This window comes from Hevea brasiliensis, chromosome 15 (assembly GCF_030052815.1).
Source record: "Hevea brasiliensis isolate MT/VB/25A 57/8 chromosome 15, ASM3005281v1, whole genome shotgun sequence".
Lineage (NCBI taxonomy): Eukaryota > Viridiplantae > Streptophyta > Magnoliopsida > Malpighiales > Euphorbiaceae > Hevea > Hevea brasiliensis.
This window is the reverse complement of record NC_079507.1, coordinates 69,246,772-69,273,871: the sequence shown is the minus strand read 5'-3', so window position 1 is coordinate 69,273,871 and position 27,100 is coordinate 69,246,772. Positions and strand designations below refer to the sequence as shown.

Here is a 27,100-nt window from a genome sequence, read left to right as displayed (position 1 = left end):
TTCCTTCAAATCCAACACTCAGGGTTTAGGGGCCAATGCCGAATCGCCTGTTCTATGCCTACATAGTGCCCTGTAGATTGATAGTTGCCAAAAACCAACCTGTCTTCGCCCCCTATAATGCTTAAAGGAATATGGCGAATCTGATCCACATTAATTGGAAGCAACAACTTAGATAAGACTCTAATTCCACTCCTTTGTGTTTGGATCAATCAACGCTAACCCTTTGTTTGGGAGGAAATTTTTTGAAGTAATAAGAAGTTTTTAAGGTTTAAAAACTTTGAATTTATATTTAGGAGAATAGAAAGTTTTTTAAAATAAATTTTTCGGAGAAATCTCAATTTTTCAACAAAATTTTCTTTTTAAAATCTCTAAATATTTAAAAAAAAAAATTTCGTCTTTCCAAATACTAAAAATGAAGAAAGTTTGAAAGCATTGGAAATTTGTCCCAAACCCTTTCTCCAACACCTCCCGACCCGCCAGGATGCTTCTCCAGGCGAAAGCGCGGCTGTGACCTTGAAGTGGCCTCAAAAAAATAATGTCTACGGTTGTACCTAGCCTTAAGAAGTTGGGCTGTAAATGATGATGAATTTGTAATGAATCGCCACCCTTGCTTCACTTACAGAGCACGGTTAAAACTTAAAACATTCAAAGTCGCGAAATCCAAGCCAGCCTCCACCTTAGGTTTGTACAAGTAACTCCAATTGTAAATAGTCATAGACATATGCCCTTCACCTCGACGCTACCCCATCAAAACAAACTGATCATAGATTTAATTTATTGTATTTAATCTAATCTTAAATTTTAGGATGTTATATACTTAAATTATAAATTTGCAATAATTTATGATTAAAAAAAAAAAAAAGTAATAAAAAATTGTTAATTTATTAACTATATTTATATATAATAAATTATATATATAAGTAGTTAGATATTTTATATTCATTTAATTATCAATGTTTTAAAATTAAAAATCATATAGATTTGATTAATTGTTTTTCAATTCAATTTAATTGCTTCTAATTAATTACGGATTTGATATTTTTTTTTTAATTCACCTTTACTTCTATATGATGGTATAATATAGATGTTCACTTAGAATTATTAATTAATTAAAATGACATATTATTACATATATTTAGTGTATTATTTTCTCACTCATAAAAATATGAATCCTTACGAACGAAGGAAAATAAAATTTACGTGAATATAAGTAAGGGTGCATATGCACTGGATTTGCATCATATTCTTCTTTTCTAAGGAACTCTTGGTATATGGTTTCAATTAGCTGGTCTATTTGTTAGCAGATTATATGTGAATTGATACATATTTTCATAAAGCACAAAAGACAAGACGTGTAACTTGCTGGTCAATGCCTTCGATATCGGTTTTGAATTCTGAATTCATAGAGGAAATTTATTAAGTTGTCCTTAATTTTCAACTTTCGGTGTGCACTTCTACCATTCAAATCCTATTAAATTATATTATATTATTTAGAGTAATTATGACTCTCTAATCAGCATTGATTCACATAATAAATTAATTAAATTAATGCTTTAGTTCTAGTCATTGAAGATGAGTCTCCAATGGGTTAAGGAAAGCTGAGTTAGATGAAAATTAAACAATGAAAAGAAAGTATTGATTCACATAATAAATTAATTAAATTAATGCTTTAGTTCTAGTCATTGGAGATGAGTCTCCATTGGGTTAAGGAAAGCTGAGTTAGGTGAAAATTAAACAATGAAAAGAAAGTAGCTTTCCATTTTTCGTATAGCCCCTAATGAAGATGGTGTTTCATCTTTCAGAGTGTTTTCTGGTTCTAGATGGTAAAATGAGTCTGTAATGGGTTAGGCTATTTGTTAATTCAACAATGTTGAAAAAAGAAACCAATAAAAAGAAAGTATGCCTCTCACAGGCACAGGGTTTAAATCAAGTATAAAATGCTGCTATGGCAGAAGGAAGTAACAACACACAAAACCACCAATGGCCAAAATCAACCCATTATTGTTTGCAATATTCATCATCATCCTCATTCCTAATATTTCTCTTTCCTGCCCTCAACATCAGAAAGAAGCCCTTCTTCAATTCAAAATTTTAGCACTGAGATACTTGTCCTCCCACATTGATTTTTTTAAACCCTTCGACACTTGGAACAACAATTTCCATGCAGATTGTTGTCAGTGGAGCGGTGTCGCTTGCAGTTTCATCACAGCTTCAAAACAGGTGGTGACTGGTCTTAATCTAAATTCATTCATTTCTGGTTCTATTTCTGAATATGCAACTTGCAGTTTAGACTCGCACTCGCAAAATATTGTTCTCTCGTCTCATGTTTTAACTCCGCTTTTTCATGTGCGAACATTGGAGTTTTTTTTCATTTCTTGTAACAACATACAAGGTGAAATTTCAGGAATTGGGCTTTCCAATCTAACAGCACTTGTGGAACTTGATATGAGTCATAATATGTTCAACGGTTCCATTCCTCCTCAATTGTTTTCTTTAAGGCATCTGAAATCCCTTAGTTTGGATTTCAATTTTTTCCATGGAGAGATTCCTGTGGAGATTGGAAATCTCACCAATTTGCAAGAATTGTCTCTAAGTAATAACAAGCTTGCTGGAGCAATTCCACCCGCATTATGCCGTTTGAAAAAGTTACAAGTTCTCCACTTGCAATACAATCTTTTCTCCATGGCGATTCCAGCTGTGATAGGTAACCTTTCAGATATTTCAACTATGCTCCTAAATGACAACCATTTGGCAGGAGAAATTCCCCTGACAATGCAAAAGATGGGACAGTTGATGCAGCTTAATTTGGAAAATAACTTGCTTAGTGGCGAGATTCCAGCATGGATGTTCCATTTCAGAAATTTGGGCGAATTAAAACTTGGGGGGAGCCAGTTTGTATGGAAAAACACGAGTATAGTACCCAAGAGCATGCTATCTGTCTTATCTCTAAGATCGTGCGGAGCCTCAGGGCTTCTTCCCCTTTGGCTTTCCAACCAAACTTCCCTTTCTTATTTGGACTTGAGTGTCAATAACCTCGTAGGAAACCTTCCTTCATGGCTAACGAAACTAAAGCTCACTCATCTGATTTTATCAGATAACAAGTTTTCAGGTTCTCTGCCCCCCATTTTGTTTCAATCAAAGTTAAAAAATATTGACCTATCACGCAATAATTTTTCAGGGAACTTGCCAGATAACATTCCCTACACTATCTCTTTGGAGATACTAAAGTTGTCTAGCAATGATTTCTCTGGACCAATTCCCATATCCATCTCAGAAGCATTATTCTTGAGGTTCCTTGACTTGTCAAAAAACAGATTTTCAGGGAATAAATTCCCAAGTTTCGAGAAGCTGTTGTTTGTGGATCTTTCCTCCAACAAACTGTCTGGTGGGATTCCATTAACTTTCTCTCCATTGGTAGTAACTCTTGTACTAAGCCATAATCAGTTTTCTGGCGTCTTGCCTCAATACCTAAAAGATTTATATAAACTCCAATGCCTTGACCTCCATGATAATAATATCACAGGTAATATCCCTGCTTTCCTCTTCCAAATTTCGTCTCTTCGAATTTTAAATCTCAGGAATAATTCTTTAGAAGGGTCCATTCCAAACAATTTGTCAAATGCAACCCTTCTTCAAATTCTTGATCTCTCAAACAATAAGTTAAGTGGAAAAGTGCCCTCCAGTCTTGGAAATCTTAGCGCAGTGATTCATAATTCTGATGGCTCTTTTTTTAATTTTTTCTCCCCTAAATGCGATGTAAACTACCGGCTGCCTGATCCTTTGTTTAAATTGCTGCATCAATCTTGGACATCAAAACAATTTGACTCTTTTTATGATTCCTGGTTGTGTACTTCTTTAATCATCTCGGTTGAGTATCCTAACTTGGAAGTAATTTGGAAAACATCAAAGCGAGACCTTCCGCAACACCACCTTGATATGTATACACTCTTAGATCTATCAATGAATCAACTGTCGGGTGAAATTCCTCATACTCTGGGAGGTCTCAAAAGTTTGAAGGTGTTAAACATGTCCTACAACAAGATTTCGGGCAAAATACCAGCAACCTTGGGTGATGTGGATAGTCTGGAGAGTTTAGATCTATCACATAACAATCTTTCAGGAGAAATACCAAACACATTTGGGAAGCTCTTGCAATTGGCTGTCTTAGAATTGAATAACAACAAGCTCACGGGTCACATTCCAAATGGTCCTCAAATGGATACGTTAAATGATCCAAATTTCTATGCTAACAACAGTGGATTATGTGGGATGCAAATTAAGGTACCATGTGACCCGGAGGCACCACCAAAGGCTAAACCAGCTGAGAAAAGTGAGAGCAAGGAAGCATGGTTCTCGTGGGAGATGGCAGCAATTGGATTTCCCAGCGGGTTTCTGTCAACTGTGATATCTCTCTATGTCATTGGCTATTTCAGTGTTGCACCAAGACGACCAGGAAGACGCCATGTTTGAATGCATAAATTTCTCATTTTTGTTTTGTCTGTGCTACTCAATGTATAAATAAAAGCTTGGCATGTAATTTGAATGGTATTTAAGAGTGTAAGGTATCCGTATTTCTTAATCCCTTTTGAGATAAATGTAATACTTTATCAATATAATTAACAAGGTTTCAGTTCAGGCATTGTTCCTCCGCTCTCAAGCAATTGATATGCAGCATCACATTGGAAGGGGAGTAGCCCTTCCTAGTAGCCCAGAAAATTTTGTTTGTTAAAACCTTGATTTCTACTATGCGTCACTGTCAGTATAAAAAAAAAATAGATAGTTTTCACTTTAGTGCCAATTCTTTTTTTTTTTTTTTAATTTTAATCCTGACTTAATTCGCATATATTGGCATGGAAACTGGAAACAACCTTACGCTTGGGAAACATAGAAACTCTAAAAGAAAAAAGCTCTCCCCTCCCTCTAAACTTAAAAATCCAGCTCTCTGTTTTCCGTGGAAGGTCCAGTCTGTTGGCCGTTGAACCTCCCGTCACCCTCTTTCTTTTTATGTGTTTGTGTAGATTTCTTTAATTTATGTAGTTTCTCTTTCGGTGCTTTTCCAGTCTTCAGATATTGAGTTTAGTACCTCTTCTTGAATTGGACTTTGCTTCCGTCAATCTAATTTGTGGCCAACTTGATAGAAGTCTTTATCCATTGGGTCTCCATGCGTCAGCAGGTATCTCAAAGGAAGTATTCTTAATTAAATTTTGAAAAATTAAAAAATTAATTTTACAATTCTCTATTTAAAAGATGACATGTATAAGTAGAAACTTTATTTTTTATTTTTCTGAATTTTTTATAAAATCGGTTTAATTTTTCATTCGCTATCTAAACACTAGATAGAGTTTGAATAATCTTTCATAGTACATATAATCTCATCTCTATAAATAATATAATTCGTGCCAAGTTGCATATATAAATTATTGAAAAGGTAAAGGCAAAATTGATAAAATTAATATTATACCATAAATGTTTCATAAAATGAAGAGAATTAAAAAATTAACAATAACTATTTTTAGTTCAAAAATTTTTTAAATACAATCTTTAATATCCATGCAAAATAATATATATAGAGAGGACTAATTACTTTAAAAATTAATTATTAAGAGTAAAATAAATTTAATTATTTATTATTTGTTAATTGAATTTAAATATTTAATAGATTAATACATATTATATATAAATATATGAAGGAGAAAGAACGTTAGCCTTGTTCAAATTGCCTTTTATGTTTAAAATTAATTATATTATATTTTTATTATTTAAATTAATTTTAAAATTTATTTAAATTTAAAATTTTTAATCTTACTTATACTTAACTTTAATTAAATATAAATTTTACAAGAAATAATTGACTAAAATAAGAAATTAACAAATAAAAAATATTATTAATCTGTATATTATTTGCAAAACCATAAAAAAAAATGTATTTATAGCAACAAATAAATAATTTAATGTCAATAATACATATTAAAATCTGTATTCATCGCTAATATTATTTAGAAACAAATAAATGCATCACTGATAATTTTAATAATTAAAGCCTCCTAGCATAACTAAACTTTTAGCGACAGACAACTTGTTACTAAATCCTTTATAATTTTAAAATTATAATATTATATGTTATCACTAATAATTTTTAGCGACGAAATATTTATTATTAAATAACTAATAATTTTATTTTTTAATATTAAAATAATTAATATAAATTAAAATTTTAATATTATTTTAATAATAATTCTACTTATACTAAAAATTATATTATAATTCTTAATATAGTAATTCAATAATTATAATCCTATGAGTATTATTAATTTATTAAAAATTATTTAATTTATAGTAATAAAATTAATATATATATATATATGTATAAAGAAATAAAAATTTAATGTTAATTATATAACTAAAATCTTAAAAAATTTTAATAATTTTATACTTAATAATATATATAATTCTGTCATGACCCAACCTATGGGCCGGACCGGCACTAGGACCTGGGCCAGCCTAAAGCCCCCGAGGCCCGTAGTAAGCCTAACTATTCACTTAACCCAACTCTAAGGCCCATTTGGGCCCAATTTCAAGAAATCAACCGGACAGAGTCCGGCCATAAAATGGACCTACCAACGGGGAGTTTATGACTCACCCGACCAGAAACACAAGAATACTCAATTGGGGAGCTCAGCTCACCCTCCACATACTCATCAGCATAAAAATAAATCGGAGCTCAGCTCCCTCATCCAATCCATCAAACATGCATAGAATATTAAGTTTACAGGTCCACAAAAATAATTTAGTTTACAGACCCAAATCAAATAAACATTTCTAACACATGCGGAAATTCTAAGATTTAACAAGTTTATACAAACATTAATAATCGACCTGCGAGGGAGAAAGCAGGTTAGCCTCAAAAATATCCTCCTGTGGCCTGGAAAAATATTGAACAGGAGTGAGCGTTCGACTCAGAGAGTAAAATATCAATTTTAACCATAATCTCTATAACTATCTAAAACTAATGCACCCTGTGGAGTGAAATGCAACATCAGTAATAATTTCACATCATAACATCAAAAAGGTAATTTGGAGCACTCACACACCCAGTAACATCAATCATAATATATATGGGAGCTGATCCCCTATACAGCTCTCTTAATTCCAACTGTGCCAGCGAAGAACTCAGCTCGGACTTCCACTTAATAACCAAATCGGGGTCCCAGCGAAGAACTCAAGCTGTGTCTACCCCGAAGGACCAGGTTCCAGCGAAGATCTCAAGCCGTGTCTACCCGTCCTATCCATAGTCCACACCACATCACACGCACGCCAACGCACGCACACTGCTCCAAATTACCACAACAACATATATGGCACTTTCACAGTTATGAATGCAACATAAATCATGCCTAAAGTTTATCTACATAGATATATGTATATAAGTGATGCATGGGCATGCTCGAACATATAATAATAGTGAAATTACAATTAAAATTAATATTTTACTCACAGACTTGACAACGGTCACTGTGACAGCTGGGCGGAGGAAGAAGGCTGTCCCGGCTCACCTGACAATTACATTACAATTATTTAATACAAATGACTCAATACAATTCAAGAAAAGACCAAATACGTCCTAAGTCGTGCTGAAAATCTGGCAGAGTCTCCCCTATACCTAGGACCTACCCAACCTGCAAAAGGGCTCAAAACACACTTCTATATTCACAACCCATATATCCACAACTCAATCTCATCACACAGCCCCTCCCGGGCCCATCAAATCAATCATCCATCTCAATATGTAAAATTTCAATTTAGTCCTTATAATTGATCATTTTTGCAAAAACTACCCAAACAAGCTCTAAAAATTCTAATACTTTGCCCCGCGGTCCTTAGCAATATTACTAGTCTATTGCAAAAAGAATCATAATTTTCTGAGCTATCACGAATATTTTATGGATTTTTAATCCTATTTAAGCACTAGAAAATTACAAAAAAGCAAGGTTCGGGTTTACCTTTGCCGATTCTGACTTAAGGGACGCGCTCAGGACGTCTGACAATGGGGGGTAGCCAAAACCTCGGTCCAATTCGGAGACTTTTCGATGAACGGTGCATGCGCCGAAATTTACTTGGCCAATCGTCCGAATTTCTGCGAATTGAGGATACCTACACGAAGCCCACAACACGGGGGTTAGTACATAAACTTTTCAGAATTTTCTAAGCTCATTTAATGCTCAAAAAGACACTGCGAAGTTTCGTGGGACCCACCGAAAAACGGTGTCGAAAAATTTTGAAATTTATATCCTCGCGAAGCTCTCCACGAGTGGAGAGCTCTGGTACTCTCAGTTTTCTCGTGGGATTCACGGTTTGCGAGAAATCTAGCCCGAAAGTCAAAATGGGCTAAAACTTCTCGGGCAAAAATTGGACAAACCGCTCAATGGATTTCGGTGTTCTTGGTGTCTATGGAAAGCTCTCGACGAGTAGATGATTTTAGACACAAGACCCGATCCAATTGGTGGTCGGATCGGCCGGATTTTGGCTGGGAAGCCGAGGAGTCGCGCGCGCGCTGCTCGTTGTTTCTAGGGCTGTTTTCCGGCGTTCCAGGCGGCAGCCGGCCGTGGGGGAGGGCTGAGGCGGCGCGCCGGCGAGTTGGGAAGGCAGGGGAGGTGGCGGCGCGGCAAGGGGAGGAGGGAGGAGAGAGAAAAGAGAGAGAGAAGGGGAGGAGGTCGGGAATCGCGGAAGAAAAGAGAAGAAGAAAAAGGAGCCAGTCCGATTCAACAGGTCCGATCCGGTCCAGTTCGATTCGGAATACAAAATTTTGAATTTTTACTCTGCCTCGGGACCGAAAACGAGGTCCAAAAATTTCAAAAAATTTCCAGAAAACTCAGAAAAATACTTAGATTCCAAATATATTTTTAGTTTTGCCACGTGGTCTTTAAATTAATTTTTAAAAATCATCAAAGTTTATATTTTCGGAAAATCGAACCCGATTTTTAATATCCGAAAAATCTCAAAAAAATTTCTAAAATTTAAATAAAATTAAAATACCAAAAATGCTCATAAAATAATAAAATTTAAAATTTTGGGGTGTTACATTCTTCCCCCCTTACAGAAAATTCGTCCTCGAATTTTACACAAAGCAAAATAAAGTACATGATTATACATTGAACAGATAAGGGTACTTGCTACGCATGTCCTGTTCTGACTCCCAGGTGCACTCTTCCACTGACTGGCTCCTCCACAAGACCTTAACCATAGGGATCTGTTTTGATCTTAGCTGTCTCACTTGGTAGTCCACTATGGCTACAGGTTGCTCCTCAAATGTCAAATTCTCCTTTAGCTCTATTACCTTCGGCTGTAGTACATGAGAAGGATCTGGAATGTATTTCCTAAGCATGGAGATGTGAAATACGGGATGAACGTGAGAAAGGTTGGGTGATAGCTCCAACCGGTAGGCAACTGCTCCAACTCTATCAGTAACCTCAAAAGGTCCGATATACCGAGGTGCCAACTTGCCCTTCTTTCCAAATCTCATCACTCCCTTCATCGGAGAAACTTTCAGGAATACATAGTCGCCTACTGCAAACTCCACATCCCTCCGTCTGGGGTCTGCATAACTCTTCTGCCTACTGAAAGCTGTTTTCAATCGTTCCCTGATTAAAGGAACTACTTCTGAAGTGTACTGCACTAGATCAACATCATGCACCTTCGCTTCTCCCATTTCCGTCCAACACAGAGGAGACCTACACTTTCTTCCATATAGTGCCTCATAGGGTGCCATCCCTATGCTGGAATGGTAACTGTTATTGTAGGCAAACTCCACCAAAGCTAGCTGATCATCCCATTGACCTCCAAAATCCAAAACACTCATACGAAGCATGTCTTCCAATGTTTGGATTGTCCTTTCGGACTGTCCGTCTGTCTGAGGGTGGAAAGCCGTACTAAAGTTCAACTGTGTGCCAAGTGCCTCCTGCAACTTCCTCCAAAACCGAGAAGTGAACTGGGGCCCTCTGTCAGATATTATGGAAGCCAGAACTCCATGCAATCTGACTATTTCTCGGATGTAGAGCCGGGCATACTGTGCCACAGAATATGTAGTCTTCACAGGCAAGAAGTGAGCTGATTTGGTTAAGTGGTCTACAATTACCCATATGGAATCATATCCTCGCGTGGTACGAGGCAACCCAGTCACAAAATCCATAGTGATCATTTCCCACTTCCATTCTAGGATAGGGAGCTCCTGCAGCTTCCCAGACGGTCTCTGGTGTTCAAACTTCACCTTCTGACAAGTCAAGCACTTGGACACAAAGTATGGTATGTCTCTCTTCATGCCATTCCACCAATAGCTATTCTTCACCTCATGGTACATTTTGGTGGAACCTGGGTGGACACTGTACAGTGTATAGTGTGCCTCTCGCATGATTTTATTTATGAGATTGTCCACATCGGGCACACATATCCTAGAACCTTGCACTAAGGCGCCATCATTGGCAAATCCAAACTCACCACCTTCACCTTGCTGTACTTTTTCTATGATCTTCATCAATTGTTGGTCTCTGTGCTGGGAAACTCTAACTCTGTCTCTCAAGTCTGGCCTCACTGAAAAATGAGCCAGCAATACCCCCTCATCTGAAAGATCTAGGATTAAACCTTGATCCATCAACTCATGTACCTCCTGCATTAATGGTCTCTTCTCTACTGAAATGTGCGTCAAACTGCCAGAAGATTTTCTGCTCAAAGCATCTGCTACTACATTGGCTTTCCCAGGGTGGTACTGGATGGTGCAATCATAGTCTTTCAGAAGCTCCATCCATCTCCTTTGTCTCAAGTTTAAATCCCTCTGTTGGAAGATGTACTTCAAACTCTTGTGGTCGGTGTATATCTCGCGCACTTCACCATACAGGTAGTGTCTCCAGATTTTTAGTGCAAAGACTACAGCCGCCATTTCCAAATCATGGGTGGAGTAGTTCTGCTCATGCCATTTCAGCTGTCTTGAAGCATAAGCCACTACTTTTCCATTCTGCATCAAAACACACCCTAGGCCAACTCTAGAGGCGTCACAGTACACGGTGTATCCTTCACCACTCTTAGGTAGTGTCAACACAGGGGCAGTGGTTAGACACTCCTTAAGCTTCTGGAAACTCTCCTCACAGTCATCTGTCCAAATGAATGGAACATTCTTTCGGGTTAACTTAGTTAGGGGAGCTGCCATCCGGGAAAAATCCTATACAAAATGCCTATAGTAGCCAGCTAGACCCAGAAAACTTTGCACCTCAGTGACTGTTGTAAGCCTAAGCCAATCAGTTACTGCTTCAATTTTCTTGGGATCCACTTGAATACCTTCACTAGAAACCACGTGTCCCAAGAATGAGATGCTTTCTAGCCAAAATTCACATTTCTAAAATTTGGCATATAGCTGGTGCTCCCTCAAAGTCTGCAACACCATCCTCAAGTGCCACACGTGTTCTTCCTCAGTCCGAGAGTATACCAAAATGTCATCTATGAATACGATGACAAAACGGTCTAAAAACGGCTTGAACACCCTATTCATCAAGTCCATGAAGGCTGCTGGTGCATTAGTGAGTCCAAAAGACATCACCAAGAACTCATAATGACCATATCTTGTCTTGAATGCCGTTTTGGACACGTCCTCATTCCTGATTCTCAACTGATGCTAGCCTGATCGCAGGTCTATCTTGGAAAAAAATCTAGCCCCTTGGAGCTGATCAAACAGATCGTCGATCCGAGGAAGTGGATACTTGTTCTTCACAGTCACCTTATTCAGCTGTCTATAGTCAATGCACAACCTCAATGTCCCATCCTTCTTTCTCACAAATAGAACAGGAGCACCCCAGGGTGAAGTGCTCGGACGTATGAAACCTTTGTCCAACAGTTCCTGTAGTTGCTCCTTTAACTCTTTCAATTCTGCTAGGGCCATCCTGTAAGGTGGCATTGATATGGGATTTGTACCCGGAACAATATCAATTCAGAACTCTATTTCCCTTTCTGGTGGCAACCTTGGAAGCTCCTCAGGGAAGACATCCATAAATTCTCTGACAACAGGAACATTCTCCATGTTGACACCTTCTACAGATGTATCTCTCACCAATGCCAAATACCCTTGGCATCCACGCCTCAACATTTTTCTAGCACTAATTGCTGACACCAAGTTATATGGAGCCACACTCCTATCACCATCAAAGCTAAACTCTTCCACACTAGGTATGTGGAAATACACCTTTTTGTTCCTGCAGTCTAAGGTGGCATAATGAGTTGCCAACCAATCCATCCCCAAAATTATATCAAAATCCATTACTGGTAAAGGAACCAAGTCTGCTGGGAGGATCTTTCCATCCACTACTACTGGGCTACCCGGAAAAACCATATCTACATCTATGTTGTCACTAAGTGGGGTAGCTACCGACAAAGGGCATTCTAGAGTTGTAGGGTTTCTACCCAATCTCATGGCAAACACAGGGGAGACAAATGAGTGCGTAGCACCCGGATCTATCAAAACACGAGCCTCGTAGGAACAGACTAGTAGAATACCTGCCACAACTGCATTGGAAGCCTGAGCATCCTGGTGGGTCAGGGTGAAAACCCGAGCCTGACCCCTACCCTGAGTGGCAGAACCTTGATCTCGACTTCTCCTCCTCGATCGCCCCCAAATCCACGTCCCCCTTGTCCTCGGCCTGTTGGACTGATCGGCCACTGCCATCTTTGGAAGCACCCGGATACAACTAACGAGGAACATTCGCAACAGAACCCTGTGACCCCATCTGTGGCTCGCTGAACATGGGGCATTCCCTAGCAAAGTGACCCGGTTGGCCACACCTGAAGCATACTCCTGAACCCATCAAACAAGGTCCTGAATGTCCTCTTCCACACTGTGCACAAGTTGCCAAAGAGGATCCTGAACCAGACTCAGAACTGCTGTACCCCGAACTGTGACCACTGCTGGATCCATATCCTGGTCTAAACCCTTGGGATTTGTGTCTAAAACCACTCCTCTTATTCCTGCTTCTTCCTCTGTAAGTAGTTTGGCCACCACTATCTGTAGTACCCATGTGGGGAACACCTGAAGAACCCTCTGCTCTGTTTTTCTTTGCTCTTCCGCTGCCATCCATAGCATAGCTAATCTCTATCTGTAAGGCTCGATCAACCACCACATCAAAAGACTGATCTGACATCATGGCCAGGTTTGCATACCTCCTGTCAAGCCCCTTTAGGAACCTCTTCACCTTCATAGTTTCTGTAGCAACTGCTGTAGGGGCATACCTGCTCAACTCAAGAAATTCTGTAGCATATTCATCTACAGACCTGCCATTCTATCTTAAGACCTCAAAGGCCCACTGCTTTTGATCCCGGAAGCTTTCTGGCACAAACCGATTGATGAACAGTTCCACAAACTGAGTCCACGATAAACCATCCATCCGAGGTAATATGTAGTCATTCATCCATTGTCTAGGCATAGGCCCCATGACATGCTGCATACACTCTATTAGTCTTCTATCGATCAATCGCAGTGCATTCTGCTGTGCGAGAATCCAAAAATCGATATGCATCGTCTGACAAATCATAAGTACCAGGCACCAACTTCTTGAAATTTATGATCTGTTTGTAAGGCTCTCCTCTTGGTGCGGTGGACTGCTGCTGTTGTGGAGGGTGGACCATATACTGCGCCATCATATCGATGGTCCTCTACAAACCAGCTAGAGTAGCTGCCATGGGGTCCATGGGACCCTGTGCCATGAAAGACTGATCCTGAACTGTTGGCAGCTGCTCTTCTACTTGAGCAGCTTTAGACCTCCTACCCTGCCTCCTGGCGGCGCCTCATCTGTCTTGACACCTCGTCAGCACATGCAGTTACAATGCGATGGCGGCTCTCCTGCTTCTACGCATTTTCCTGAAATTCAGCAGCATTAGCCCACAAAATTCAAAATTACTCATTACACAGCTCTATAGACTTATATTTACACACAATATATGAAGCAGAAACCAGAAGCAAAGATGACAATGCAAGACAAATGTGGACCCTATTTTCCGCATGTGACTTCTATTAGACTCTTTCCAACATTTTAGACAAGCATTCCCTAAGAATCTGGAGCCTAAGCTCTGATACCACATTTGTCATGACCCAACCTATGGGCTGGACCGGCACTAGGACCTGGGCCAGCCTAAAGCCCCCGAGGCCCGTAGTAAGCCTAACTATTCACTTAACCCAACTCTAAGGCCCATTTGGGCCCAATTTCAAGAAATCAACCGGACAGAGTCCGGCCATAAAATGGACCTACCAACGGGGAGTTTGTGACTCACCCGACCTGTAAACACAGTAAATACTCAATTGGGGAGCTCAGCTCACCCTCCACATACTCATCAGCATTAAAATAAATGGTAGCTCAGCTCCCTCATCCAATCCATCAAACATGCATAGAATATTAAGTTTACAGGTCCACAAAAATAATTTAGTTTACAGACCCAAATCAAATAAACATTTCTAACACATGCGGAAATTCTAAGATTTAACAAGTTTATACAAACATTAATAATCGACCTGCGAGGGAGAAAGCAGGTTAGCCTCAAAAATATCCTCCTGTGGCCTGGAAAAATATTGAACAGGAGTGAGCGTTCGACTCAGAGAGTAAAATATCAATTTTAACCATAATCTCTATAACTATCTAAAACTAATGCACCCTGTGGAGTGAAATGCAACATCAGCAATAATTTCACATCATAACATCAAAAAGGTAATTTGGAGCACTCACACACCTAGTAACATCAATCATAATATATATGGGAGCTGATCCCCTATACAGCTCTCTTAATTCCAACTGTGCCAGCGAAGAACTCAGCTCGGACTTCCACTTAATAACCAAATCGGGGTCCCAGCGAAGCACTCAAGCCGTGTCTACCCCGAAGGACCGGGTCCCAGCGAAGATCTCAAGCCGTGTCTACCCGTCCTATCCATAGTCCACACCACATCACACGCACGCCAACACGCTGCTGCTCCAAATTACCACAACAACATACATGGCACTTTCACAGTTATGAATGCAACATAAATCATGCCTAAAGTTTATCTACATAGATATATGCATATAAGTGATGCATGGGCATGCTCGAACATATAATAATAGTGAAATTATAATTAAAATTAATATTTTACTCACAGACTTGACAACGGTCACTGTGACAGCTAGGCGGAGGAAGAAGGCTGTCCCGGCTCACCTGACAATTACATTACAATTATTTAATACAAATGACTCAATACAATTCAAGAAAAGACCAAATACGTCCTAAGTCGTGCCGAAAATCTGACAGAGTCTCCCATATACCTAGGACCTACCCAACTGGCAAAAGGGCTCAAAACACACTTCTACATTCACAACCCATATATCCACAACTCAATCTCATCACACAGCCCCTCCTGGGCCCATCAAATCAATCATCCATCACAATATGTAAAATTTCAATTTAGTCCTTATAATTGATCATTTTTTCAAAAACTACCCAAACAAGTTCTAAAAATTCTAAAACTTTGCCCCGCGGTCCTTAGAAATATTACTAGTCTATTGCAAAAAGAATCATAATTTTCTGAGCTACCACGAATATTTTATGGATTTTTAATCCTATTTAAGCACTAGGAAATTACGAAAAAGCAAGATTCGGGTTTACCTTTGCCGATTCTGACTTCGGGGACGCGCTCGGGACATCTGACAATGTGGGGTAGCCAAAACCTCGGTCCAATTCGGAGACTTTTTGATAGCAGTGCATGCGGCGGAAATTCACGGAACGGTCAGCCAATCGCCGAATTTCCGCGAATTGATGATACCTACACGAAGCCCACAACACGGGGGTTAGTACATAAATTTTTCAGAATTTTCTAAGCTCATTTAATGCTTGAAAAGACACTGCGAAGTTCCGTGGGACCCACCGAAAAACGGTGTCGGAAAATTTTGAAATTTATATCTCCGCGAAGCTCTCGACGAGTAGAGCGCTCTGGTACTCTCAGTTTTCTCGTGGGATTCACGGTTTGCGAGAAATCTAGCCCGAAAGTTAAAATGGGCTAAAATTCCCCGGGAAAAAATTGGACAAACCGCTCGATGGATTTCGGTGTTCTTGGTGTCTATGGAAAGCTCTCGACGAGTAGACAATTTTAGACACAAGACCCGGTCCAATTGGTGGCTGGATCGGCCGGATTTTGGCTGGGAAGCCGAGGAGTCGCTGGCAGCGCATTGTTTCGAGGCCGTTTCAGCGTTCGGCGGTGGCGTGGGAAGGAGGCGAGGTGGCGCCGCGAGTGGGGTGGGAAGGCAGGGGAGGTGGCGGCGCATCAAGGGGAGGAGGGAGGAGAGAGAAAAGAGAGAGAGAAGGGGAGGAGGTCGGGACGCGCGGAAGAAAAGAGAAGAAGAAAAAGGAGCCGGTCCGATTCGACCGGTCCGATCCGGTCCGGTTCGATTCAGCCAGTTCGATTCGAAATACAAAATTTTAAATTTTTTACTCTGCCTCGGGACCGAAAACGAGGTCAAAAAATTCCGAAAAATTTCCAGAAAACTCAGAAAAATACTTAGACTCCAAATATATTTTTTGTTTTACCACGTGGTCTTTAAATTAATTTTTTAAAATCATCAAAATTTATATTTTCGGAAAATCGAACCCGATTTTTAAAATTCGAAAAATCTCAAAAGAATTCCTAAAATTTAAATAAAATTAAAATACCAATAATGCTCATAAAATAATAAAATTTAAAATTTTGGGGTATTACAAATTCAATTTTTTCTTTGATTAGCAAATTCATTTAATTTTTTTATTTCTTTGTAATTAATTCATATATGTATAAGAATTTCTATAGTTAATAATATAAATTTTTTAAATTTTTTTAATTTATAAATACATGTAATTTTTCTATATCAAAAAATACACAATAAAGTTGATATAAAAAGTAATATATTTTAGTAATAAGAATTTCATAAAATTAAATAAAAAAATTCTACAATGGTATGAACTTAATAAAATTTTATATATTATATAATATATAAAAAATTTAAATCATGAGTTTATATAGCGAATATAACAACGTGTAACACACGTTAAGAAATTTTATTTTTATATATAAATAAATTTTGTATATTTCATTTTTATTAAGAATAAAATAAATTATTTTATATTTTTAAATTATTTTTCAATATAATAAATTAAAAAAAATTATATTCAAAACTTTAAAAAAATTATTAACGTTTCAATTTTGATTAATTTAAATAAATAGAATATGACTAACACTAATTTTATAATTTTAATAAAATCAAATAAAATTTTAAATAAAATTAAAAAAGTGTTTAGAATTTTTTTTATTAATTGGTCTTATTTTCAAATTAATTTTATTCTTCACATCAATAAAATATTATAATTTATAAATATGTTAAAAAAAATTTTAAAAATATTATTCATAAAAATTATTTAGACTTTATTTTGATAATTAATTGTTTAAAATAAAAATAAAATTTAATTTTACATTAAAATATAATAAAAAATCATAATATTAAATTTAAATACTTATTCATTTCAAATTTTTATCTATTTATATAAAATTTATATTATTATTTAATGGCTAAATAACTAAAAAAATCAAAACCTTTAAAAATTTTCTTCAATTTTATCCAAATTTTTTAATTTTATCAATTTAATATTAAACTTTTAAATTAGTTTCAATGTTAGCAATTAACCTAATTGTGTTAACCAAAACAATTCAAATATTTATACACATTATTAATATTAGTCAATCTTTTTATTTTTATATTAATTTTAGTTGTTCTTCTCAAGTTAATAAAAAAAATATTATTTTAATTAATTTCCCTATCGTTTTGAAAATTATAATCACATTTATTTTTGTTTTATTATTTCTTTATATTTTATTTTTAAATATTTTTTTTCTTTTTTTCTCATTGAATTTGAAATAAAATGATTGGAAATATGTAAATTAAATGTATAAGTAGAAAGAAATAGAGAAAAAATTTTAAAAATCATATAGTAATTGTAACACCCTAAATTTTTAAATTTATTATTTTGTGAGTAATATTAATATTTTAATTTTATTTAAATTTTAAGAAATTATTTGAAATTTTTTGGATTTTAGAAATCGGGTTTGATTTCTCGAAAATATAAAACTTTGATGATTTTTAAAAATTAATTTAAAGACCACGTGGTAAAACTAAAAATATATTTGGAGTCTACGAATTTTTCTGAGTTTTCTGAAATTTTTTCGAAATTTTTGGACCTCGTTTTTTGTCCCAAGGCAGATTAAAAATTCAATTTCGGGTATCTTGAATCGAACCGGCCGTATCGAACCGAACTGGATCGGACCGACTGAATCGGGCCAGCTCCTCCTCCTCCTTCTTCTTCTTCTTCTTATTCTTCCCGCACGCGTTTTCCTCTCTTCCTCTCTCTCCCATTTTCTCTCTCCTCTCACAGCCTCTCGCCGGCCAACCGCCACCCCAGCCTCCCCACCTCGCCGGCGCACTGCCCCGATGCCTCCCCACCGCCGGCCAACCTTCCAAGCCGCCGAAAACGACGCGCGAAGCTCCCTTTGCGCGTGCACGCCATTTCTGCTTCCTGACCAAAATCCGGCCGATCCAGTTACCGATTGGGCCGGGTATTATGTCAAACACTATCTACACCTTGAGAGCTTTCCATAAACACCAAGAACACCAAAATCCATCGAGCAGTTTGCCCAATTTTTGTTCGGGAAGTTTTAGCCCATTTTGACTTTTGGGCTAGATTTCTCGTAAACCATGAACCCCAGGAGAAAACCGAGAGTACCAGAGCACTCCACTCGTCAAGAGCTTCGCGGCAATATAAATTTCAAAATTTTTCGACATCGTTTTTTGGTGGGTCCCACGGAACTTCATAGTATTTTTCCGATCATTAAATGAGCTTAGAAAATTCCGTAAAATTTATGTACTAACCCCCGTGTTGTGGGCTTCGTGTAGTTATCTTCAATTCGCGGAAATTCGACAGTTATCCGGATCTGTGAATTTTGGGCTAGACAGACCAGCTACCGAAAAAGTCTTAGAATTGGATCGAGATTTTGGCTACCATACAATTGTCAGACGTCCCAAGCGCGTCCCCGGATTCGGAATCGACATAGGTAAACCCGAACCTTGCTTTTTCATAATTTTATAGTGCTCAAATGGGATTAAAAATCCATAAAATATTCGTGGTAGCTCAAAAAATTATGATTCTTTTTGCATTAGCCTAGTAATATTGCTAAGGCACGCGGGGTAAAGTTTTAGAATTTTTAGAGTTTATTTGGATAGTTTTTGCAAAAAGGGTCAATTATAAGAACTAAACTATAATTTTACATATTATAATTGATGACTATTTGGATGGGCCCAGGAGGAGCTGTGTGATATGATTGAATTGTAGGTGTATGGTTGGTGGATATAGAATTGTGTTTTAAATCCATTTGCAGGTTGAATAGATCTTAGGTATAGGGGAGACTCTGATGCTTTGATCTCCATGACAATAACATCATAGGTGAAATCCCTGTTTTTTTCTTCCAAATTTCCTCTCTTCGAATTTTAAATCTTAGGAATAATTTTTCAAAAGGGTCCATTCCAAACAATTTGTCAAATCTGACCCTTATTCAAATACTTGATCTCTCTAACAATAAGTTGAGTGGAAAAGTGCCAAACAGTCTTGGAAATCTTAGCGCAATTATTCATAATTCTGATGGTTCTTTTTTTAATCTTTTATCTTATACATGTGACTTACTAAAATACCCGCAGGGTCGATCTCATTTGGGTATTAACATTATTGGCCTTCTTCCACCACGTCCCTTGTCATTGTCGAAGTGTACTTCTTTAATCATCTCAGTTGAGTACCCTAACTTGGAAGTAATTTGGAAAACATCAAAGCCAGACCTTCCTCAGCATCACCTTGATATGTATACGTTCCTAGATCTATCAATGAATCAACTGTCGGGTGAAATTCCTCATACTCTGGGAGGTCTCAAAAGTTTGAAGATGTTAAACATGTCCTACAACAAGCTCTCGGGCAAAATACCAGCAACCTTGGGTGATGTGGGCATGTGTCACCGTCAGTATAAATACAATAGATAGGTTTCACTTCATTGTGGTTGGATTTAACCACAATCTTACCACGCCTGTCATTAAGTATATTTACGTTAATATAATTAAAAAAAGAATTAATTATTATACTCTAATATTAGTATACCCACCATAATCCCATAAGGGCGCCTGTAAAATCTCTGCTTTTCTTTACCCTCGGCCCCCCATGCTCTGTTCTCTGTTAAAACCCTAAACCCAATATTCGTCTTCTCTCTTTGTCTCTGTCTCGTATCAGTTGAGCCCTCAAACCCAAAAACACAACATAAACACGGGGGGAGAGAGAGAGAGTGAGTGTAAGAGTAACTCTCTGTTAATCAATCAAAGCATCGAAGCAGAAACAATGAGTAAGCAAGAAAACAAAGAAAATAAGAAATTTTCAATATGGGATTTGCCAGATGTTCCAATGGGCCAACTGCCACCACATCTTCAGCTTCAAAGAACTCGTGTTGTTTGCAAAGCAGATGCTCCTATCCACGTATGTCTCACCTACCTTCTTCTTCTTCTTTCCTGTTGATTTTCTCGATTCCCTTCATTCGGCAGGGCTTCATTTATATCAAGTTCCTCAATTCTCAATTTCTAGATATTGTACCTCTTACCCTTTTTTAATATCATTTTTGGGAATTAACCGTTTTGTTAGTTGGAAAAGTCTAGGACGTAAGGGAAATTTTGTTGGGGACTTTCGAGTGGGAAACAATAACCCAATTAATTGAGCTTAGTACAGTTACTGAGCATGGTTTAGGTGACTCATGTCCAATATATCGATACTTATAGATGTGGAAGTAATTTCATGTAATTCTCTGCTCAGCCTTTTTCACTTTCTGTCAAATTTATCATATTTTTTAAGTTATACTGGATAGCTGGCTTTTTTAAATCTTTTTTTTTGAAAAAATTTAATTCATTTTGGAATGGTGCAATTCATTCCTTAAAAAAATGTAAGAAAGAAAGGAAATTTACTTTGTGATGGATGGATTTATCATCGTAAGTATTCTGGGAGAAAGCACAAGAATTGAGCTTAAGCATTGCTTAGCGTAGTGAGGTTACATACATGTGTGTCTACATGGATATGTTGAATGTTGGTTTCCTGTGGCTTTTTAATATATGTATAAAAGTATTTCACTTTACTGACCATAATTCAAATACTTAAATAGCTAGGTTTCTCTCATTATTTTATTCATTTTTAGAAGGAAATGTAGAAAGGATGAAACTCGGATTTTCTTGTCACTGTCTTCAATCTTATTGTAATTAAACAAGTGTGTGGCTCTGGATTTGATGGCTTTATTTGTCTCTCAAATTTCTTATGATTTGGGATTTTGGTCTGGTGCAGACTGATAATATTCTATACTCTGGTGCCTATGCCTCGATGGGAGTCGATAATAGCATACATTTAGATAGTTTCCGCAGCAACTTTAAAGTTGAAGTGATTCGACTGACTAAGGATGATATGGAGTTTGACATGATCGGTATTGATGCATCAATTGCTAATGCATTTCGAAGGATTCTCATTTCTGAGGTGTGCCTATTCTGCCTTGTTTTTGAGGTTATGTGGTTTCTGGATGTTCATGTATGCTTGATTTTCTCTATTTATTCTACTTTTTGAATGAGAATTACTTTTTATTTTGTTGGTAAGTTCTAGTTTTATGCTTTTTTGCATTATTGAATATTTTATGACTGGCTTCAAAATTTTGAAACATCATGTAGCTTCCCACCATGGCTATTGAAAAAGTCCTTATTGCAAACAATACATCACTTATCCAAGACGAAGTCCTTTCTCACAGGTTGGGCCTTATTCCAATTAATGCTGACCCTAGGCTGTTTGAGTATCTTTCAGGTTTGACTTGAATTTTCACCGTCTTTTCCCCCTTTTTCTGAAAGATGGATAAGCACATATACACATACTTAGCACCTGTATCATGTAGGACAATTAATTAATTTCTTCTTTTTTCTCCTTACTCTTTTCCTTTTTTAATCATAGCGAATGATACACCAAATGAAAAGAACACCATTGTCTTCAAACTTCATGTTCGTTGCAAGCAAGGTGAACCTCGTCGAACGGGTAGAGTTGCAGTGCTCTGTAGATGACATGTAAAGCCAATCATTTGGATCTTAATTTTCAATCTAATGATTATGCCATTTTTACTGCAGTATATTCTGAAGAATTGAAGTGGTTAGCAAATGGGAGTGAGTTTATCAAGGAATCAGAAAAGGTTGATTCAAAGCCTAGCACCTATACTTCATTTAGTTGCAGTCAAGATTCCCTACAGAACTTCTTGAGCAATCCAATCAGCCCAACGGAAGACAAGATTATACTTGCTAAACTTGGCCCTGGGCAGGTACGAAATTTTTCTGCTTTGTTTGTTTTGGTCAATCTTCTTCACCTCTTCTAATAAAATCTTCATCTCTTATCAACAAAAAAAAAAAATTAAAGAATAAAAAAGAAAAGAAAGGAATGGTGACTGCTACTTTTCCCAAATGCATTTGAAGCCATGTCTGGTTTATGGATTGAATATTGCAAAATGGGCTAGGCTTTGCATTTTTGTGCTAATGAAATATGGTGATGATAATTATGCTATATTATATGTAGGAAAGATCACGGCACAGCCATAAAGATTGGTATTGGTGGTACCTTGTTATTGAACCTTAAGAATTATACCACAGGGGATGTATAAAACCAGGAATCCATTTACATACCCAATATCTCTAATGGACCTAAACATGCGAGTGTGGATCCTTTCTGCAACTTATGTTCAGTAAACATAGGAACTTTGAATATGCTGTAGACTTCTAAATTTATCGAACAAATTAAAAGTTGCAGCATTCTAATTTAATATGGGGAAATAGTTGTTAATGCCTGGACTAAATTAGACTCCCCACTGGTTGGTGCTTTAAAATTGAACTTTTTTTTGGGAGTGCGAGAAGGTCATCTTCTGTGCTTGCTTTTCCTTTTCCTTTATTGTTTCATTCATCAACTTAGGTTACTAACTAGAAAATTTCATCAGTGGAATGCAGCAGGTGATTGAAAGCTTTTAACCTATCTAAAATTCCATTAGCTCTTTTTTTTTTTTTTTTTTTCCCTCTCCCCCTTTTTCCTTCGTAATCTATATGCTATCTGGTTAACACAATATAGATATTTTTCTGAACATAGATTTGCTTATTGTTCCTTGTTCTGGCAAAGTTTGGTGTTACTATGTTAGGCTACTTCATCATTGAAGTTTACTGTTATTTTACAGGAAATTGAACTTGAAGCTCATGCTGTTAAAGGCATGGGTAAAACACATGCAAAATGGTCTCCTGTTGCCACTGCTTGGTATCGGATGCTTCCTGAGGTGAGAAGTCTTTTAAAACAAGCAACCCCCTCCCCCCTCCTCCCTGCCCCCCAACCAACACTGCCACTCATGCACACAAGAGCCAACAATGCAATTTTCCTTTTAAGTTTTTAAATCATTACATAAATTTTCTTTTCTTTCCCCATCCTTCTCTGTAGGTTGTATTATTAGAAGATGTTCAAGATGAGACAGCTGAAGAGCTTAAGAAGAAATGCCCTGTTAATGTATTTGATATTGAAGACATTGGAAATGGTAAAGTGCCCTTTGGTTTTTTGTTTTATGTTCTTGTTTAAAGAAACCGAGGAGTGAAATATCATGTTCTTATTTTTGGGGTGGGAGAGAATGCAAGCCCCGATATTTGGTCATGTGCTCTACTGGAATTTGTATGAGTACACGTGTACACATGTACTTCCAGTTCTGGTTGGACTTTCTAGTTGATCTGATTCAACATTCCCTGTGCATTCTTTTTCTTCAGACGTTTTTTTTTTTTTTTTTTTTTTAAATGCAGATGAGTATATGACTTGTGATGCTTCCTTGATATCCAACTAAAAAATTGCCTAGGTCTTCTGCACTGGTGAACAAGTTTTATCTAGACAACTTTTGATGCTGATAGTTTGTAGTTAAATTTTAAAGATATGCAATTTTGAATCTTCTGAGTTTACTTTTTGGCTGGATGGATGTCTCTGATAGTGATTTGGCTGTTGAGCAGGGAAGAAGAGGGCAACCGTTGCTCGGCCACGAGCTTGCACACTGTGTAGGGAGTGCATTAGAGGGGGAGAAGAATGGGAGAAACGTGTGGCACTGCATCGTGTTAAAGATCATTTCATATGTAAGTAACATGATCCATATGCATCAAATGGGGCTAGAAAGAATTGATGTGTGTTTTTTTTTCTACAATCCTTATTATTAAAAAAAAAAAAAAAAAGGTTAGCTTTAGCTTTATTATTTGCACTATGATTTTGAAAAGATCAATTCTTATTTCCATCTGTTCTTTTTAACTAGTTACTATTGAATCAACTGGAGCTTTGCCTCCTGAAGTGCTATTTACTGAGGCTGTGAAGATTTTGGAAGATAAGTGTGAACGTGTAATTACTGAGCTTTCTTGAATCTTCTTTTTACCCCTCCTTTCTTTATTTGATATGAAAAGAATGTATTGAAGGACTGTACTGAAACTAGTGCATCTTATGTTGCTTCCAGAGAAATATCAATTTTTGTGCATCTCTTGGTTCGAGATTTTGCCCTGTTCTTTATAAAATCCTAGTTTCGCCAAATGTGAATTTTCTAGATTTAACACATGATTATGCACTGTCTTTATAGATGTATCATGAAAGAATAATTCCGTATTGGTTGTAACCTTGTGAACTAATAGTTTTACTGGCTTGATCATATTTCAATAGGACCTACTCTTCAATTGTCTTGCTTGAAGCACAACCATATTGGTAATATTTCAAAAAAAAGTTGGCTTGCTTGATCCTGAGGAAAATGTCTATTTTTACCAGTTTATTCATTGCGACAGGCAGGTACAAAATCTTTGTTGTCTTGAGCTCTTTCTGATCATGACTAGGCTGTCGTTGGTGTGAAATGTGAAAGGAACATGGCTTGTAATGTAAATATTAAGTTCTCTTCCATAAGATGTCTACAATTTAATTCAATATTCATAGATATATTAAGGAGGCTATTGAGATCAACACTAGATGAGCTAATATAGGATTCTCGGAAAAGTTATAATAATAAGAGGGGAAAAGTGCGCCATGTGCGAACTTGCAAGGGTGGTCCAAAACCTAGTTTTTTATTTGTATGGTGTCTGAATATAGTATTTGTATATTTGTCAAGTTTCTTTATTTATTTTTTAATTATGTTTTGTCCACTTATTTGGTTCAGTAGTTTGTGATCAATCAAATGTTGACTGTTGACGACAAATAATTGAATCAGTTTCTTCTCTGTTTTAAATCATGAAGCTAATTGATCCACGACTGAGCCCTATTATCCTTCATTAAGCCATCCCATTCCCATCTTCCACCACCTCTACTTACCCAGAGAAGCTAATTGAACCATTAAAGTGCTCAAGTCAGGCGGACCACTTGATCCCACTGGCCTCCTTTGTTATTCTTAAGCTTCTCGCACGTCTCTAGTCCAAATTCTAAGCTCCATCAAAGTGAATACTTAGATGCATTCAATGCCATGCATAATGAATACAAGGGTTTCAAATAACTCTCTTTTCTCGACCAGGTGATGAAACTAACTGTATGCCATTTGTTTTGCTTGCCTCCATCAAGAGGCCACCAGCTGCTATAAACATGTCTTTTTATGATGCATTATTGCTAAACATTAATTAAATATGTTTTTCTTCTTATAACATTGCTGATGATAGATCTTTGCTCATTGCTTTCTCTTTCTATAGAGAGAGAGAGAGAGAGAGAGGTGGTGGGAATGTTGATCGGGCCGCTCATTCATAAAATAAGAACGGTTTTTTCGGTTGACTGATGGATTGAGATTAGCTCATGGTTTAAATTAATCGTAAAGGCTAAAACTATAATTAACAGGTGAAAGTGATGATCTCGATCTCACCCACCAGCCAGACAGATCATCTGTTGCGACTTGCCAGTTTTTGCTTCACACTACCCTAATTATTTAACTCAGCCTACTAATTTAAGGCTAAATGGTGCTTTGTCTCTTTCTTTAATTTTATTACTTACATTTTAACATTCATATGATCATAGCCAAATTAGTAAACTGGCTAAAATTGAAAAACGAATAAAGTTCAGATTTTTTTTTTAATCATTCAGCCTTAAATCAAATAATAAATTTACATTTTTTTGTTAAATATGAAAATAAGTAAGCATCCTGTCCAACAGATCTATCCCATCATCAGTGCTCAGTAGGGTTTAACTCGACCCTGTAAGTATAAAAATGGGCAAAATCCAAGTTCTGAGAATCAAGTGATGCAGCTACTACTAGTAGTAAACTTGTAGATGCAACCCCACTCACTTACCCCTCATGGGTCATGGCTCATGTCATGTCTATGGGACAAAGAAAGGAAATGACCAAACATTGAAGACTAGGTACCCAATTTCCATTTCTTTTCCCCTTCCTTTTGTGGGGACAGGATTAGGTATTTGGCAAATCAGATCTCTAAGAATTGCATGGTACTATAGTTTTCAGAAAGATTAGTGGTCATGAATCCTAGATAGTTTCAAAATGTTCACAGAAAAATATTAAAATTTCAATACCCAACTTTTTATACTTGAAAATAAGTATTAGATGGAGAGAAGAAGGCATGGATAACTCTAAATGATGTGCGAATGTTAGGGCAAGTGGTTGAGAAGCAAGTCTATCTTTAAAGATTGAAGTGTCAGACTCAGATTTGAGTTGTAAAACATTCCTATTCCAAGCATGTAATTCTGCAGTTCTGCTGGCAAGCAATAACATGCAGTACAGTCCTCCTCATTTGCATAGATACTGTTGGTATTAATGAAGATTTCTTCACAATTATGGAGTTGGGTTGTTCAGATTCAGATATCCCAAAAGTAGATAATTGCTCATACTCTTCAAATCCAAGTTTCTGTTTTATCAGTTCTTGGAAAATTGTTTCTCATGAGAATGTTTTCTAATCCATAGTAGAAAAAGCCCCAGATACACAAAAACAAGAAATCTCTCCGTCAACCTTAC

The 27,100-nt window shown here is 37.0% G+C and overlaps 2 protein-coding genes across 4 annotated transcripts; both read left to right on the top strand.

The window, feature by feature from the left end:
* The first annotated feature begins 1,980 nt into the window (after positions 1 to 1,980).
* LOC110671664 (receptor-like protein 46) lies at positions 1,981 to 4,470 on the top strand. The gene has a single exon (XM_021834196.2). The coding sequence runs from the start codon at positions 1,981 to 1,983 to the stop codon at positions 4,468 to 4,470; it is 2,490 nt and encodes an 829-aa protein (XP_021689888.2).
* A 15,739-nt stretch (positions 4,471 to 20,209) lies between these two features.
* Positions 20,210 to 24,702, top strand: LOC110671641 (uncharacterized). 3 transcript variants are annotated; one of them, XM_021834157.2, is made up of 9 exons: positions 20,210 to 20,583; positions 21,433 to 21,618; positions 21,807 to 21,936; positions 22,081 to 22,143; positions 22,251 to 22,438; positions 23,336 to 23,431; positions 23,590 to 23,683; positions 24,141 to 24,260; positions 24,434 to 24,702. In XM_021834157.2, the coding sequence occupies exons 1-9, from the start codon at positions 20,449 to 20,451 to the stop codon at positions 24,535 to 24,537; spliced, it is 1,116 nt and encodes a 371-aa protein (XP_021689849.2). In that variant the 5' UTR covers positions 20,210 to 20,448; the 3' UTR covers positions 24,538 to 24,702. The 3 variants fall into 3 exon arrangements, with proteins under 3 accessions (XP_021689849.2, XP_021689850.2, XP_021689848.2); XM_021834158.2 differs by lacking the exon at positions 24,434 to 24,702 and adding an exon at positions 23,940 to 24,005 and having other exon boundaries at positions 22,081 to 22,161; XM_021834156.2 differs by having other exon boundaries at positions 20,212 to 20,583; positions 22,081 to 22,161.
* Positions 24,703 to 27,100: the final 2,398 nt, after the last annotated feature.

Coding starts and splice junctions, on each gene's coding strand:
- LOC110671664 (XM_021834196.2), top strand. CDS start 1,981: ATGGCCAAAATCAACCCATTATTGTTTGCAATATTCATCATCATCCTC.
- LOC110671641 (XM_021834156.2), top strand. CDS start 20,449: ATGAGTAAGCAAGAAAACAAAGAAAATAAGAAATTTTCAATATGGGAT. Junction 20,584..21,432: donor AAGCAGATGCTCCTATCCAC/GTATGTCTCACC, acceptor GGTCTGGTGCAG/ACTGATAATATTCTATACTC. Junction 21,619..21,806: donor GAAGGATTCTCATTTCTGAG/GTGTGCCTATTC, acceptor AACATCATGTAG/CTTCCCACCATGGCTATTGA.